This window comes from Haliaeetus leucocephalus, unplaced genomic scaffold (assembly GCF_000737465.1).
Source record: "Haliaeetus leucocephalus isolate CR32 unplaced genomic scaffold, Haliaeetus_leucocephalus-4.0 Scaffold730, whole genome shotgun sequence".
NCBI classification, from domain to species: Eukaryota; Metazoa; Chordata; class Aves; order Accipitriformes; family Accipitridae; genus Haliaeetus; species Haliaeetus leucocephalus.
The window spans coordinates 2,186,729-2,205,316 of record NW_010973166.1 but is presented as its reverse complement, the minus strand read 5'-3'; the positions used below and the strand labels follow the sequence as shown (position 1 = coordinate 2,205,316).

At 41.4% G+C, this 18,588-nt stretch overlaps 1 protein-coding gene across 3 annotated transcripts in view; it reads left to right on the top strand.

Moving 5' to 3' along the window:
* Positions 1–18,588, top strand: part of RABGAP1L (RAB GTPase activating protein 1-like) — a 240,393-nt gene that overhangs the window by 204,222 nt on the left and 17,583 nt on the right. Inside the window, exon 1 of one of the 3 annotated variants that reach the window (XM_010580658.1) lies at positions 1,393–1,503. The exons of the other annotated variants lie outside the window; for them this stretch is intronic. Within the exon in view, the coding sequence (XP_010578960.1) occupies positions 1,393–1,503 (111 nt within the window). Of the gene's footprint in view, positions 1–1,392; positions 1,504–18,588 lie in introns of those variants that run through there. 3 annotated transcript variants of the gene reach the window in all.

Here is an 18,588-nt window from a genome sequence, read left to right as displayed (position 1 = left end):
GTGGGTCTGACCCTGTTTATTCTGGAGAGCGAGAGCACAACCGTATGCTACTGGCAACCTGAACTGGAAGTTGCTACTGGATTTGCTGCATCCAGCACATACTCTTTTTGGAGACAAATGCACGGCTGAAATGTTTTATGTTTCTTGAGCAGGTATGATGTTTCACCAGGAAGAACACAAGGCTACCAGAGAAGATAAAAATTTAGTGGATGAGTCTAAGCAGAAGTGCTGATTTGGTTAGGAGTTTCACCTCGCCCGAGTCTCCTGAAAGGGATTTCTTTTGGGCATATTTTGTTTGTTTCTTCAAATCACTTATTATTTTCTAGATTTTCATTTGTAGTTTTGAGAATATTGATTTTTAATGATTTTTCCGAATTTTTTCTTGCACTGTTTTTTCTCTGCGTCAAATAGATGTGATGATAAATGAATTGGAAAATCAGGAGCAATTTGGAAGGCAGCTACGCTGTTTAGGACTCATAGACAAGAGAGATACCATATCACTTCTTGATTAAAAGCAAACCAGTCCCAGATTCAGGTTAAAAACCTTCTACTGTGGAAAGTTTCAATTGCATAAATGGGTTTTATTTCACTTGTGGAGGTGTGAGTTTCTTCAAGGAGGAGCTTACAGCCTTCATTGCATCTGGCATGGCTGTTTTACCCTGTATTACAAATGGAAACCAAAGGACTCATTTTGGAGGGTTGTGACTTGATGTCATCATCTTCCAGCTAAAATCATAGTATCGACATGGCACAAAATGCAATTCAGATCTGTGTAAAAGCAAAAGTGAGTGGTTTTAAAGATTTTAAAGGAGAGTTTTAGAAACTTGTGGAAAATTCCAAGGGATGTCTGAAAGAAATCACCATTACACTGGTCTCTCTGAATTTACAAAGAAGCCAGAAGCAGCAATTCATTGGAAAGTGAGACTGTGCTAACAAGTATATCAGCTTTTGTGGGAGAAAACTGGATATAAAGAATAAACAATTGCTACAAGGTTCAAGAAGAACAGAAGTGGTTTCAGTTGTGCTGTCAAGCACTGACAGATCTTTTCTTGCTTAATACTAATCTGGTTTGGCTACTGCTTTTTCATCTTCAGCCTAATACTGGAATTAAAACAGGTTCCCTGGCTCTCACCAAACTTCAGCAAATGCCTTCTGCAAGTTGGGTTTTGGGAGTGTGAGCAGGTGTTTCATACGCGCTTCCCGTGATAATAAAAGGCACCCTCGAGAGGAAAACCCACACGGGAGCTGATTTGCTGGGTCATATTTTCTCTCGTGACACTCCTTCCTCATTAGCTTCTTCAGGTGGGTGTGAACAACTGACACGGAACTGAGCCAAGGTACAGCCTTGGATTGTCAACCTTCTCTGGCCGCTAACGGCAGCTTGCCGTCAAAATGATGGAAGAAATCTCCATAATGGTGGCTTACGATGCCCATGTGTTTAGCCAGCTGTATGATGAAGACTTTCTGGCCAATCTGGTAGCAGTCAGCAAACCTAAATCTGTGGTAGGTGTTCCTCTTGCTCCTTTGCCAATAATGCTTAAGGTTATATTCTGTCCAGTAGTTAAGTCCTTCTGCTGAAAGCTATTTATTATTTAGTTTCTCTTTTTATTACTTTTTCAGAAACTTGCTGTTATGCATCAACAATATTAAAATAATTTATTTCAGAAGAGATCAGATTATTAAAACAATATCTTTGTGGGCTACTAAGTTTAGAAGAAGGTGATTTGCTCAGTAGGATAACAGTTAAAATAATATTTTTGAAATAATATTGAAATAATTGAAATAATAGTTAAGCCAGCAAATGACTGAACTTACCTACCCAGGGAGTTATCACTAAATGATGTAAACACTTTCTGTGTTTTACCATGTCAGTTAAAACTTTAGGCCAGGTGCTCAGTGTACAGCAAGGCTCTGGAGGTATAGGTCACCATCATCACTAAATCTATGAGGATCTGTCCCTTCTGTGGGAATGGTGATGTTACACTTTTATATGTTCTTCTGAAATCAGCATAAATAGCTGTAAAAACTTTTTAGTTAAATGACCACTTCCTTTTTTCATAACTAGCATATATCTTTATGTAAATGACATGTATAGCGTGGTCATCTTCCTACCTTATGGACATCCCAGGACTTGTGGGGAGCTGCATTCAAGTCAGTAGTTTAGACTCTGAAGTTTGGTGCCAAAGTTCATCTTTGGTCTCAAATTCTACAGATGAGCCCATGTGTGAACCAGTCTGCCTAGAAGCAGTCAAAAGAAGTCTTTGTAAATAAAAATGCATGAGTAGGTGTTGAGCTTAACTTGAAAGCAGATACAGTTAAAATTTCAGTCTAAATACAAACCAGGCTAATTATGTAGCAACCCAATTAAGCATTTGTGTTTGCAGAATTTGGTCTGTGTGTGTGCTTGTGTGCAGGTAGTTCACTAAGCTGTGACAAAGGCAGGTGTTCTCAGAAGAGAAAAAATTTGCTTTACTGCTATCTTGTGTAAAACCTCTCTACGTGCATTTCCTTCTTGGGTTTTTCTGCCTGTCCATGCTCAGGAAATCTCGGGTGCATGAACTCATCTCCTGCATCTCCCATAGACCTCTGGATCTAAACCAGAGTTCTGCCTAATCCCTTTTATTATGAAGCCTTTTTCTGTCTCTGGCCTCCTCTAGGCTAGAATTTACAAGGCCCATTAGAATAGTCAGCTAACAAACCTGGAAATCCAGTGTAGACAAAAGTGTGTACTTTAATATGACCTGGTTGGAGGTTGGGCTCCAAGTTGGCTTTAACTTAACCAGCGTATTAGGAGTCACATACTTGTTCCATGCTGGGTATTGTTAAATACGTAGTATACCTCAATTCATTGTCCAGTCACAACCTTTCCTCTTGTTCTGCTTTAGCTGATTGCTGTAGCAGCATTTATTATTTTGACTAGAAGCCCAGAGTAGTAGCTTTCTTCCAGACAGGTACCCATGTTGCAATAGGATTAACAGGAGCCAGGTGCCCGCAGAGAAGTTACCTGCTGGTGGGCACCAGGAGAGGCCCTTCTGTTGAGTTTCTCGGAGCAAATGATGACTGTGGGGTTTCCTGCATGCCTCCTGTCCTCAACTGCTTGCGTGTTCTAGAGCCAGTACTGTAGTTTTTTAAATTAAAATCTGTGTGGTAAGAAAACATTTCATGGATGGCTTACCCTATAATTTAAATCTTTGAAAAGTGCTGCTTAAACGGGCTCGGTGATGGCCTCTTAAGTTTTGTATAGCTTTAGAGCAAAAGTAATGGACATTGCGTTATGTATCTCTAGATTCCTCCAGATCAGCTGCAAGTGACTGGAGGAGAGAGTACCTGGTGTCAAGAGCACCACATTACAGCTCCAGCTGATTTTTGCCACTCCGAAAATAACATGAAATAACATTTTTAAAAAAAATATTTCTCTGTGAAGTAACTACTTACCTCCTGGTAAAGAGAGACACTTAGGTGGAACAACCATGAGAGGAAAAGTATTGTTAGTACTATTGTTTATAAATCTGAATGATTGATTTTAGTGCAAGTATGTGTTCTTATCAACTCTTTTTTCCTGAATCAAAGAATATTAACATGTTCCAGTGCATTATGTACTAGTAAATAAGTTAAGAAGTGTGGGTTTTGCAGGTTTTACATAGGAAATACTTAACTATTCTTTTAAATGGTTTTGAAGTATATTAACTAAGCAAATGATGGTGCAAACAACCTGAGGAGGTTTAAGATGAAGCTCAACAGGATTATGATATGATTAGACAGTGCGTGGGAGCCTGCACTACGAAGGGACAGGATCTGATGACTCAGTTTCTTTCAGTTCTCTGCTGCTGTGTTGAATCGTGGGGACAGGCTGCCAATTGGGACAAGTTGGGGCAAATCCTATGGACTTTGTCCTGGTCATTTTACCTGATTGCACAAAGGTACATACTGTACATAAAGTAGCGTTCTGCAGAAAGAATTTGCAGAGTTTTTGTTTATTCTGAGAGTTCATGTTAATAGCACAGGTATTTTTGCAATCTGGGAGTCATCTATTTGTTTGCAAAATCCAAGTTTCATTTATTTTTAAAGGAGTTTCTAGTATGCTGCTCTGGTTGCAGAGAAAAGTTTAAAAAAATGTTCTTTAAAGGCTGTCATCCTGTTCCGCGGTTTGGATGCCGGGATGGCTTTGTTGTAGTTCCAGAAATCTTGCAACTAGTAGCTCATTATGGTTCATTTGGATTGTGCAATAGGTCAGGGTGCACAGGAATTTCTCTTGCACGGAGGAGAGAGCCACTTGTTACGGCGTGAAGTGGCAAAGGGTTAATACTGAGGCCAAACCAGGGCCACATGATAGCTGTTGTGGGTTGCTTATGCTTGAGGCCAGCCCTGCGTAACCTTTTGATGTGTCCAGTGCCACACAGGTAATGAACTTCGTGAGGAAAATGAGAATTATCTGCTGTTGTCCAGGTCCCATCAATTCTAGTCATATTTTTCAATGGAAAATGTGGATTTTTCAGTGGAAAGCATAGCAGTGTTTTTGTGGCGTTGCTTTGATGCACATAAATACTAGAAAATTCAACAGGATGTAGATGATCTGAGATAAGGTTTTGTTAAATATGCTCCAAAGCAACACTGTATGATAGCAATCCTCCAACATATATTTTAATAAAATTAGTCATATTGCAGTGTGACCGTGACACACGTTTGTTTTGCTGTGCGGTGTTGCTTTCAAGATGTCAAGGTATTCTGAAACTACTTTGCACAGACATGCAAAGCAGCATATAGAAGTGGACTGCTGTGTAGTTTGTGCAAGAATTGAGTAACTTTACTCTAGGGAATGTCAGTTCTTAGCTTATCTGCAGAAAACTTGGACTCAAGGGGTTATAAAAATGGTATACGAAGTGGTATAATCCTCTTAATCCAGAGTTGAAGGACATTCTTCTGGAAAGCTTCATTGTATTTTCATTTGCCTGCCTGCCTTGTTGTGTTTAGCTCTCTGTTCAGGAGAATTATCAGCCATTTCATAGAAGCAGATTGTGGTTACATGCCAGCAGACTCTGCCATAATGATTTCTAGGCTCTCGATTTCCCATCCAAGCCAAACTGAGGAGGTTCAAAGCGGATGGGTGAACTGCAAAGTGGGTGAAAAACTGGGTGGCTTGGCAGGAGCACAGGGCAGAGTGGTCAGTGGGTTGAAGTCTAACTGGCAGCTGGCTAAATGTTTTTTGGGGTTGATCATGGGACTGATACTGTTTGGCATCTTCAGGCCTAGACACCAGAAGAGGATGCAGCCTGTTTTTCAGATGGCAAAAACTGGAGGGTAAGTGGTGGACACATGGAAGGCCAGGTCTGCTGATCAGAGGAACCTTAGCAAGGGTGGGCTGAGAAGAACTTCCTGAGGTTCAGTAAAGGCAAATGCAAAAATCTGGATTCGTCCCTGGGTGGGAATGACGCCATCATCTGCACAGGCTGGGGACCAAATGTCTGGATAGCATCAGTGCAAAAAGGGTGTTGGGAGTCGTGGTGGATGGCAACACGAGTGAGCATGTAGTGAGTGAGTGCCCCTGTAGTGACGAAGGCTAGCTGTGCATGAGGCAGCATTACCAAGAGCACAGCCAGCATGTCAGATGAAATGGTTATTCCCTTCTACCCAGCAGCTGCGAGGCTGCATCTCACACACCAAATCCAGTTTTGAGCCCCCATGGAGAAAAGGGATATTCACAAGAAGAAGAGAAAGCTCAGGAGGGATCTAATTGCAGTCTCCTGCCACCTAAAAGAAGGTCCTAGAGAGGATGGAGCCAAACTCTTTTCAGAGGCACACAGTGACAAGACAAGAAGGAATGGTCATGATTTGCAGCAAAGCAAATTCTGGCTTGGCATAAGGGAAAGCAGTTCTGCCCAGGAAGGCCCTGGCACCTCCATCCTTGGAGACTTCCATGAGCAGCATGCTCTGACTTTGAAGCTCTCTCTGCCTGAGGAGGAGGTTGGTCTATATGCCCACTGGAGAGCCCTTCCAATCTTAAGTTTTTCTATGAGTCCCTAATTCTGCCTCATGTGGAGTCTTGCAGTGAGGAGGAGCTGGCAGCATTTGAGCTTTTGAAGACCATCTTTCCCTAGGTGGCATTACCACTGGCGTGCTGCTGCTGTTGCTACTGCCAAAGGAGGAATACGGGAGTTTGGGTGGCCTCTGTTAGAGAATTGGCTCTTTCCATCAGATACAATCCTCATCTGCGCCCCTCCCTTCCCAAGAGAAGGAGGGATCCTGCTCTCAGGATGACTCTGGGAGTTGTCTCGCCTCTATCCCTTCCTCCTCTGTGGGGTAGGAGCAGCTAGATTCTGCCCTAATCCTCTCACCTTGTCTTTGGAGCAGCAAAAATTTTCTTATATGCTTGTATAATAAAATAAGAAATTTTATTTGTTAAATGAGTGATGCAGAAAAACAAACACTCTAATAGTTTTTTTCTTTCCCTTTCCCTTGATTGCTCAAGTCCCTTGTCTTTTGTGATTTCAGGACACAGCCGCTCTTTCTTCAACTCTTTTGATTTTTAAAGATTTTGTGTGTTCCACTCACGCTTGTCATCCTTCCAGTTTTATTAGCTTTTCTGCAGTTTCTTTTACTAGTACAAATCTTCAGTCTCTCCAAAAAATCAAATGAGCCACGTTTATGTGAAATAGTAAAAATAACATGAAATACCACCTGAATTTATGAAAATTCTACATTTTTATTCTGCTTTAAGGAATCAGCCCCACAATGCTCTCTTCTTCCCCTGAAACTCAGAAGATTTGAAGTCAGTGAAGGAAACTGCTCACATAAAGATGATTAAATGGATCGTCGTATCAGACTGTAGTTTGCTTACTAATTTATTTTAGATTTGAGAGTGTAACCGATCTATACTAATATTAGTTTGGCTGCAGTTTTTTCTCAGTAAGACTTGGTTGACACCTTTGGATGTTAAAACTAAACACATCAAAAATTTCTTCCTTCCTTGGATTTCCCATGTTCTAAAGTCTTGGAGTTTCAGCATATTTAGGAAAACTGGCACAGCTTCTGCAGTGACAGTGTGAGACCCCGGTACGTCCACTGTCATATACAAATCATTGTTAGGCCAGAGAGGAGATAATTTCCCTGCAATGGGTAAGCTCCTGGTCCTTCCTGCTACTACAACCAGACTTGATTGTGGAGCAGATGCTCGCCTGATAAAACTTGCAGAGTGCTTGTTTCATATACACAAATCTAGCCCCAAATGTGGAACTTGTAAACGGTGAAGCAGCATTATGTTTTATATTACAGTAATGTCTAGCTGGCATATAAGTTTATTCTTGTTCATGATGATTTGACCTTCATCACTCATTTATTATTAAATATGAAAATTAATCATTGGTACTAAAATACCTTGGGCTATTTATTTTTATATTGCATCCCATTTGTTTTCTGCTGTCCTAAATCTTCCATGTGCAGCACATTTTTGCTGCTGTACGTTATTAATGCAGAGTAGAAACTGTCAAAGGTGAAGCCATAACTTTTGGTATCGGGGCAGAGGACAGTCACGGCGTTTGGCGAGCAGGAGGGCATGGGAGTGAACTCCCCATGGCATGAGAAGCTGTCAGTTGCTGCTGGGTTGTGCCCAGCCCTGGTCTTTGGTATTGCATCAGTGCACATCAGTCTGATGGTTTTCGTGTTTCTGTTAAACAGTCTGTGGTGCAGTCAGTGTCTGCCAGTGTCACTATGTAGCCCATGTTTGGCATCACGGTTCAATTGCATGGAACTGAGAAAAGTGGTTCATCCTGCCCACTGATTCATAGAGGTTAAGGCGAGGCAGATCTTCATCTTTCAATTATCTAAGCTTCAGCTCTTTCAGCATCCAGCTCTCATTTGAGTATAACAAGAGGTGGGAAAAAGCCATCATTTTCCATGGTAATCTATTAATTCTGTTCAAAATACGTTTCTAACTTCTTATGTAGATTCATTCTGGTTTCAGCTTCCCATCTTGGCTCTGGCATGCGTTTTTGTGCCAGAGTACAGCATTCTGTACCATTACTGATTTTATCCCTACGAAGGTACTTACATGCTGTGACCAACGCAGCTGCCTGTGCTCTCTTGTGCAAACTGAGGAGCTTGAGCTCTCAAACCTCCTGCTGCGAGGCATTTACACTCCACACAAAACAGCTCAGTGGCTCTGCTCCGCATCCTCTTCATTTTTTTTTTTTCCAAACTGCATCTCCCAGGACTAGATGCAGTATTCCAGTATTGGTGTCAGTGACGATCCAGGGTTAAAACTTCCCTAGTCATCTTGCTTTTTCCTACCCTTGTGCATCCCAGGGCTCCCATTAGCTGTTCTGCTGCAGCCTGACTCTGACAGCCGAGTTAACATTTTTCTCACTGAAAAGGTGGTCTGTAATTTCCTGCCCTTCTCCCTATACCAGTGTTTGTTCCCAGGCTCACACCGCAATGTATGGCCTCCTGAGCAGTGCCGATGCAGCTACTTGTGGGGCTCTGTTATGAGTGCTACCAAGGCAATTAAAAACTTTAAAAAAAAAATAACATTAGCGTATTTTTGAAGGATTATTTTGGTCAGCTTGCCATCGAGCAGTGAGGCGGGAGGGAGAGGGCTGTGGAGGAAGAGCTAGGTCTTGCCCAGCCAATGGCAGGCTGCTTCCACAGCATGTGCCTCCCATTCCCCCATCCCCCGTTCTTCCCAGAGAGCAGAAAAGTTTCCCAACTTTTGGAAAAGTCCAAATAGTGCTTTCTGGGGACTGATCCCATCTCTTCATGGGGTTCAAGCACAGCTGGAGGTCTACTGCTCCATGCTGTAGTTAAGCCCTGCGTACGTTTGGTCTGGAGTCGGCACAGTGGTGTGTTTCATTTGAGTAAGATATTTCCAGGAATTCAAATATATGTGTGCAATTTTCTGGTCCTCCTTCTTGTTCTTTACTGCTCTTTCTATCCATGTGTCATCTGCAGATTTTATTAGCAGGACTGTTTCAATTCCAGGCCACTGATGTAATGTTTGATAGTGCTGGATCTTTTATGAGTCCCAGAAGATGCCCTTTAGAATGTCATTAACCAAAAATGAAAAATGTCATTGAATAATGATTCGCTTTGACAATGGCTTTTTGACCCATTTCCTAAGCTTTTTAATTCTTGCTTTATGGCTATCAGATACTCTTCTGGGGGTTTTGTTGGTTTTGGTTGGGTTTTTTTTTAATAAATCTATCAAGTGGTAGTGAATTCTGTGCTAGAGAAGACTTATAACTGTAAAGTTACTTTTATCAATCAGACCTGTAGGTAAAGAATAAAATGGGACCTACAGTTTATAAAATTATGTTGGTGTGGAACCAGCTACGTTCCTGCGCTAGTTATTGGCTGGATCCTTATCAGCTCTGCAGAGCGTTTGTGTGGGTTTCAGGTAACAAACCAAAGTCATCCAGATGGTTTGATTTGTGGTTCCTAAATACTGGTAATACAGGATTTTCTTTTGGTCTATGTGAATCTCTACTGTTTTAATGATTTACTAAAAATGAACATCAGCGGACCAGAGATCTCATCTGCTGGTTCTGTCAGTAATTCTGCTCTGCCTGAAAACCTGCAGCCTGGTTTCCAACAGAGCTGAGCTATTTTCTGGACAATTATGACTCGTCTGAATCATAATTATTTTTGAGCTCTAACTGTTAATGCATATGAACAATGCTTAGGAATCCTCTTGTTTCCAATATGCTCTAGAATCAAGTCCAGCCTAACAAAACTCAAGAAAGAATTTAAACTTTTTTTCTGCATTTAGTTTTAGTTATTATTTGTTCCTAATTAATAACCTATATTATTTTTCTGTTTATTTTCTCTTTTCTTCATGTTTGAAAGCATTTCTTCTTGCTGCCCTCTTACTGTCATTGGATCAAGAAAGAATTATTTAAGCAATGTCTCAAATAGACAATTTATAAATAAGAACAGAATCTTTGTGATTAAGCATTCAAAAGCGGGACATTTCAGTGTCTTGGAGCTTCCTCATTTTCTTCGTACAAAGAATTCTAGGAAAATTGATACAAATTTTTCTGGGCACTTCAGAAACTCTGTTTCTGTTTCTGTCGTCATTACAAGCCCATCTGGGAGAAGAAATTTGAAACACATTTCTAGACATTATTGGTTTATTAGGTCTTTAGTTTTAATGACCTTGAACGTGTTGGGTATCAGCATGAGCCTTTGCAATTAAAGAAGAGCAGGTGATGAATTACTTTGTAAGGCCATAGTTCAACATTTAAATGCAGAAATGGTTGAATTAGAATAAAGCAGCATTTAACTTACTTCTCTCCCCACAGGTGAGGTAGGTCAGGTGAGTTTGATACAGCCACTTCAAATCTGTTAGATACAGTAGTCAACCTACTAAGATGAAAAAGTGAAGTGGATCAAATGAAAGATCTTAAGTTCCTGAACTCCAAGCCTTCAGCTTTCTTACCTCACTTGTCTTTTCTTGTAGATGGCCATTAATATAATACATTACACCTTAGTAAGGCTGTATACAAACCCAAAAGCTTTGTGTGTAATCATAGCAAATGCAAAGTACATGTATTTATCGGTGTTCTGTCAGTGTCTCCATGATCAGTATGTTCGACTTTGAGAGGAGTGCTAAACTAGATGAAAGGCCAGTTTATCCTTTTATAGAAGCCTAATTTCTTAATTACTAGAAGATGGGTTAGAAAGTTTGTGCAGGTGAATGTGTTGGTTAAAAATATTCTGTCTTCATTGTCTACAACTATTTTCATTCTTTTTGAACCCCATTCTCAGAAGAATTTGGTATAAAGACAGTGCCAAGGTTGGAAAATATGTTTCAGTGTTTTTTATCTTGTTCAGTTTGTGCTTTCATGCACCATTCAATATGCACCTTTTTTCTTTATTGCTTCCGTGTAGCTGTGTCAACATGAACTCACCAAAAAGAAAAAGAGAAAAGCCACCTATGTTGACTGGAGTGCTGGTTATGCCGGTCACTGATGTTTTAAAGTTGTAAGCTTGACTTTTGCGCTAAGAAAAATCCAGATGGTTTGATTTCAGAGTAGCATGTTAGCTGTGCCAAGACAAAGCTCAGTGTGTATACAAAGCATTGTACTTTTGCTGGAAGGTGGAGTCACCAAAGTAATCCCAAATTATGATATGGTACAAGTAAGATATCATATTTATTTGTTCTTTACCTTGGAGATCACAGAAGCTAAGTGCATAGGCAAGAGCAAGCACACAGAGATGGCCCACACTTAGGTTGAGCTTCCAGAACAGGTCAGGCAACACTGGAACAGGATAACCGGAATTCAGTTATCCCAAAACTGAGGGTCTCGTTCTTTCCATGGCCAGAGGAACAGGAAACAGAATAGAGAGACCTGGAACAGGGGGCTTGCTGCTTCTCTGCTGCTGCTGGTACCAGAGGGTGAAAATGGTGGGAGCCAGATGTTGCTGCTAATATTAACTGTCTTCCTTTTCCACAAGAAGTGGCTGTTCTCCCTCTGTGGGAGCTCTTTCTCTTGTAGAGCTCTCTTCAGTGGCAGCAGCAGCAGCAGCTTGGCTTTCCAGCTGAAGTTGGCAGCACGGCCACATTTCATCTTCTGCCTTCAGCCCCTCCTGCCTGATGCAAACTCCTTGCTTTTGTCAGTGCTTAAGATGCTCTTGGGATTTTCCCTCTAGATGATAAAGTAGAAAGTCTCAAGTTCATTGGTAATTGATTAGCCCGACAGGGTCTCAGCTAGACATAATGGATGAGCACAGGTCTCCGCACAGGTGAAGTGGCAAACTCAGCCAGTAGTGCTGGGGGTGGTGGAGGAACTATGGCTGGGGCAGTGGAAACAGCAGAAGGTTTAAAAAAGCAAAAAGCAGCCTCGTATATACAGGTTTGCGAATCGATACGCCCGCTTTATATCTCTTGGGGCTGGCATGCAGTGCTGCTGTGCATTCCCGTCCCCAGGGATGCTCTCCAGCAGCTGCTTACACTACATTAATGGCTGACTAGTGCTTTCAAACTCTCCTGCCCTGCCCTTCCTCCAGTTACCTGCCAGCTCCATGCCAAGGCCTTCTGCACGTACCACAGAGGCTGAAAGGTGCAAATATGGCAAAACCTGAAGCCTCATTAAAGGCATAGAGGAAACCACCTCGGCAGATGAAGGATTAGAGAGATAACAGAGCAGGGCAAGGATTAGTTATCGCACTAAAATGCTGTACCATGCTTCAGTGAGCGTTTCTGATTCCTTGGAAGTTGGACACTGTCCCACTTGTATTTTCAAAATGCTGATCATTTAATGTGCGGCTTTAAAGATTTTTATTTTATTTTATTTTAGGGTTTTAGCAGTTGTGTTTATGGAGCTGGGCAAGGAGAAAAAAGGCAAGGCTTTTGAGAAGGTGTGGTAAAAGATGTGTTAGTTGCTGAAATACAGATAAAAGTATTTGATATAGCAGAAGGGATTGTGGAGCCCTGAATGTAAGTATATAATGGTTCAGCTTTAATATAGAAAAGCTATGTATTTTCTGCTAGTGGAGTAATGCACTAAAAAGTAATTGCTCTTAGTGACTTGTGGGTTTGAAATATTTATAAAAGTAATGAAATGTGTTTTAGCATCAAGGACCTCACTACACATCAGAGAAGCCTGACAGTGATTTTAAAGATGCAAATTTAAAGTGTGACAGCATTGCAATTTTCTTGACACTGTGACATAGAATTGATCTAAAATAATATTAACACATAGAACGCGAGGTTCTTTACTGATGATGAATATAGCTTACCTGGGCATATGGTTCGGAGTTGTGATCTAGCACCCATCCTCCATCTCAGGAAGCAGATTTTTTTTTCATCTGGTGCTGGGGATGGAGTGTGACAGGAGACAAGATGTGACTTGAGAACTCGACAGAGTCAGAATCTAGTCTGACAGACAGCTAGTTTCACCAGTCTTGTGGCAGGTTTCAGAAGAGGTATTCAGCTGGGGGCTTATTAGCTGAAAGCTGTGGACTCTGTGGACTAAATATGTTCAATGTGACAGGTTTTACAGCCTTGATGAGACCAATATTTTGAACCTGGTTACTGACCAGTTGCAAGCCTTGTGTCAGCAATTTCCCATAATTGTGATTGTGGGATAGGTCTGTGTTAGTTACAGGGTAAACAAGGTTGGAAAGTAAACCCTAACACAGTGTAGCTAGGAGAGGTTGTTTCTTTGCTAAGTGATGCAAGAAAATCACTGGGGACTTTTTCCTGAATTTCTGATTCTGTTATCACAGGGATGGCAGTGAAGACTGCACTTGTCTTCCTGCTTGCCCTTCTCTTCTATTGCTGTGATGTGCCAAGAAATACGACCATAGCTCTAAAATTGATGTGGGCGGCTCTAAATCAGAATGAATGATGTACCTCAAAGTGGGGCAGAGCTGACGGTCTGATTTTGCACAGTCACCAAGGATACATGTAAAACCTTTAGTACCAAAAGATGTATGTAAGACACAGAAAATCGTTTGGAACTGTTACGTTATGAGGTACAAACCAATGAATAAATTCTGTGATGGAAAAACTGCTGCTGTTCATAATAACTGTGTTTTATAGAGCAGGGCCTTGTCCCAGATGGATGGTCAGAGTGTCAGTTTCCCCAATTATCTGATCCTAATCTGTGTCCTCAAGATATATAGGTAGTTTCATTTACCCTATATAGTCTTTTGTAGCAGATATCTCATTGTTCAGGCATTCTTTAAGTTATGTTGGATAATAGAAATTACCTGTACACATATATTTTCCATCCAGAATGTTTCAAATATTGGTATCCTTAACCATAGTATCCCTGTTGACCAGAGCCAATTTAAATGCAAAATGGGTGCTTGCTGACAAAGTGGATATAGCCATTTCATTTCTCGGTGTGCATCTCAATGCTAAAGCCCTTATCTGTGCGCAAGAGGAAGCACTTTTTGTCTGGGTGAGCTGCTAGACATCAGCTGCAAGTATATAAACTAATCAGCCACTTCCAAGCACTGCTTTTAAGCCACTCAGGGTGTGTCTTTTTTTTTTTTTTTTTCCCTAAAACAAATAGAATTGAAGTGGATAATAAGCCCTGCATATCTCAAAGTGAAAATGAATTTTTGAAGAGGAGTGTTTTGAAGAATCTCTGCCACAAGGCAGAACATCCTTTCCTTGAGCTGTTTTTTGGTTGGTTGGTTGTGGTTTTTTTAATGCAGATTCCCCTGCAGTCAATATATGTGCCTCTCAAACCTCTCAAACACAAGCACTGTGGTGAGTGCAAAAGTACACGCTGGTTTTCAGAGCTACAGTTGAGGGAATCTGAATTTCGTTCTCTTTACCCGTGTTGCTGCTGGATTGCTGTACAGTGAGGCTTATTGAATATCTCTCGGTCTCAGAATCCTCTTTTAACTTAGTTAACTGTATTGCTAACTGAGCCTAACTAAGCAGATCTTTAAACAGCAGGGCTATGGAAGAATAATATGTTATGCCAGGTTCAGCAGGTTTAGATGAATGGAAATAACATTGTAGAGATTAAAATCTGACAAAAGGATCTGGTGTTGGAAATCATCCAGTGTCACTGACTGAGGCCGCTGCCATTTTGAATCACAGTAAACTATGCAAGGGCTTTGTAAATTTTGCAACCTGCCTTTCCCCTTTTTATAAATTCCTGTGGAGGTTTCAGTTGCAATCAAGATGTTTTGATAAGGGACCTGTGGAAGATTTAAATAAAAATTCACAGCAAAGCTTGGTTTCCTTTGCCTCCAGCCAGCTTTCAAATTGGATGTGTTATCCTGAAGATTCTCTGCAGGAGGTCTTACACCTACAGAGCTGGCAAGGAGGTGACTTGCAGAAGGAGGAAAACCCTCACCCTGCAAGGAAGGGGTACTTAGGTGTGCCAGTGTGGAGCAAGCTGCTTTGCTGATACAAAAAGAGCATTTCTGTCAGTTCTTTTTTCCAAACACGAGGTGGAGGGAGACGCTGTTCTGCAGCAGGCATTCAGACAGGCACGCATTGAGCAGACGATCTCTCCAACACAGTGTACGTTTCCAAGGAATTTGAGGGAACATCTCCTTCCTGCCAGTGGAGATGATAAAATTGCATCTGACATTCGGGGCTTTTATTGTGCTGCATGCAACTTGCGAGCTTGAGCGGAATAACAGCACTGTGGACCCACCTTTATCCGCTGCGATGAGAAATGGCTAATCAGCCCAAGCACCTCAGGCTTTGTGCTGCAAGCTTGCCCAAAGCCAGGCTGTGTTGAGGATAATGCTAGAATCCGATGGTGGCTGAGAGGCTGCTTCACAAAAACTTTTTGATTGTATTGCCCCCAAACCAGCAGTTAGATGATGTTTAATGAAATTTGTGGTGTGTTTTAGAGCGGGGGATGTCTGGGTCCTGAATGCAATGCTGTAGCTAGGTAAAACGCTGATGAGGGCTGTTCCACTTGATTTCAGATCTGCGGTGAAACAGCTTGTTATCAGCAAGCCCTTCACCGCACGGTGACAAAAGGAGAAATAGGCATTCTTCAAGCTGTGCTCCAGCTTGTGAATTTTCTTTAGGTAGCAGCTGATCGTAATCCCTACATTTTTTTCTGTAAATGAATGCTGCAGATTTTCTTCTCTGTACTCTACCTAGCACAAATAGAGTTCTGTGAGAAATTATGTTTTGCCCTTTTTCCTCTCAGACTTAAGGCTTGTGGCTAATATTTCATTGGAGATACAGTTGTTCAGATTTTATTGCATAATATCTAAATATGACATCCCACTCACCCCCTTTAAAGTCTAATCCAAGAGATGAGTCTGTTGTGTCAACATGTTACTGTGGGTTTTGTTCTTTCTTTTCCATCACTGCATCCTCCCAAAAGAAAAATGAATTGCTTATCTACTTCTGAATCTTATTGCCAGTGACAGACATTGCAAGATAGTTCTTCATGCCTTTTGGCAACTGCATTTTAAGAAAAGGACGGTACAGTTCTGCATAGCAATGACTGCACAGACCAGTAGAGCACTGAGTTAGTTTCTTCGTATGTTTTTGTTACATTAAAGCCTTAATTTGGTCTAATGAAGTGTTTAAATAGAGCCATATTATCCTTCCTTGAGCCTGATTTAGTTGTCTCTTGAATATGAAGTAGTAACTAGACGAAATTGATACTACAGCTTCGAGTGTGAACTAAGACGATGCATGTGATCTGAAATTTGTTGTCGCTAATCTGCTGAGGTTCTGTTCAAAGCTTACAGTCTTCATGTGACACATTTTGCAGAACCAAGCATCGTTTTGAAATTAACTTGCTTTTAATATTGTTTTAAATCATAACATGAAGAAAATTAAGGAAGCACAAGCGTAACTTGGATCTCCTCAAGAGGGGCACACGTAACAGTGGTTTGTGAGAGCCTCTTGCAGCCAGTACTCCTGGCTGTGTGCAACGGCTGAGCCAAGTCTGGGTGAGCTCAGGCTGAGCTCAGGCTGGTCCTGCCACCTCTGAGCCGTGCCCCCAGGCATCACGTGTGCTTGGAAATGGTTCTGCTTTGCAGCAGTGGGAAGATCCCGGGCTTATCATGGGGATCACAGCCTGAGCTGTGTGAGATGGATGGATAAAAGGGAAGCTGGGCTGCAGCCAGCGTCTGTGGTTGCTATCAGTGCTCACCCAAAGCAAGCTTGGCAGTCTCCTACATCAGTCATCAGCACAGAGTGTAACCCTGCCTTTGGAGGGATGCAAGGCCCCTGCCTCAATCTTGAAATACCAAGCAAATCCGTCGCCAGTGAAACAGAAAATGAAGTCACCAGTGAAACAGAAAATGAAGTCGCCTGCTTCAAAGAATGGGAAAGGAAAGCATTGCGTGTTTTCTTAATTGGCTTTTTTTTTTTTTTTTTCTTCCACATTGAGTTGAGAACTAGAGGGGAAAAAATAAGAGTGCAGAGATCATGGAATACTGGCTACATGGTTAGTGTGATGGGACAATATATTTTTGGAGTGTTTATGCAGTGCTAGATACAGAAAAGAAGTGGGGATCTGGGAGAGAGATACTCTGCTCAGTCTGGCATTGTGGCGGTGCTGGAAATTAGAAATCAGGTAATAGGATTTTTCTGTCTGGATCAGCCTCTGGCTGTCTTTTCAATATGTTCAGGAAATCACTTTACATCTCTGCTTCCATTTCCTTGGCTGTCAAATGAACATAATGATAACTACCTCCTCTGAGTGCTCATGCTTCATTAGAGCAATAAAACATTTTGGAGGAAGGAGTCATAGGTGTGTGATTTATTAATCCAGCAAGGTCAGGCTGAAGTGTCTGTAAACAGCTAAAGAAATTGCAGAACGAGGGAAAGGTTTCCTGGAGCTGAGTGGATGCCGATGCTCGGCACGCTGCCCTTGCGCAGGATTGCCAGAGAAGGTGAAGCAGATCTTTCCAACCCTGTCTGAACAGGGGGGCAGCTAAAAACAAAAGTATTTTTGTTTCTCACCTGCCACGTATCACCTCACTGCAGTGAGTCCTTTGAGCATTCAGTGCACTAGTCTGTTGGTTATTTTCAGAAAGACATTTTGCTTGTTCAGTTCTTCTGAGTGGATTTTTATTAACATCCTCTGTGTGGCTTTTTCTGTACGTACTACTAGTTGTGACATAATTTTACACTTGAACACAATAAAATAAAACGAGTCAAGGAGATAAGATACTGAGATAAACAGATGAGCCATGTTTATAAACCATAAGAGTCTCCTAAATTTGATAATCATCAGTTCTAGCCAATATAGCCCATGGTGCTAAAGAAAGAAGAAATCAGTATTGCAAAAGCTTTTACAGAAAATTGATGAGCGCACTTTGTTCAGGAGCAATCCGTGAAGATTGAAGCATAGCACTATGCACTTACTTATGAAAGGGCTTACAGAGAAGTCCCTTGTTGAATTCACAGACCATTTCAGGGAATTAAACTGGGGAATATGGAAATGGTCTTTTAAATATTTTTGTTTGTTTGTTTATCAGTGCATACCCAGAAGAATGTGCTGTAATAAATTATTGAACTCCTTTGAGTAATGTGTCTGAATAGACAATAACAGTGAAGCATAGTCCCTGCCAAAGTTATTAAGCGTACCTGCTCAAGTTTATATTTTATGGGATAAGTGGATTAGTATGGACTGGTTTTCTAATAGGAATTCCCCCCCCATCCCCAACCCTTAAGACAGACTGTCTCTCTGTTTAAGTACTACTGTCCAGTTAAGACAAGGTTGTAGCATAAGTAGATAGTAACATGCATAAGTCACGATATTCTTTGAACAAGCACGGAAGCTGTTTTCTGTGTCACAACATACTCCCTTACACCCTGATGCTTACATTTTTTTGTGATTTGATCCCTGTTTCAGGTATTACTTACTGTTAACATTGGTAAGAAAGTGATGCCATGCTCTTTGCTTGCTGGTGAGCATACCAGGCATGCCCCTTATCCCAGGCCACAGCTGCAGCGTTCATGGATAGCTCCCATAGTGGTGAAAGAGGGACCTTACCCCTCATACAGCCACAGAGAACCTACACGTGGTCCTACTCACAGCTATGAATTAAAATTTAAGAAAGTAAAGAAGAACATATAGGTGGGCATGGCTGGTGGGAAGAGTTACCAGGCATTAAGAAATGATTGTGAATTGTCAGCAAGTGGAA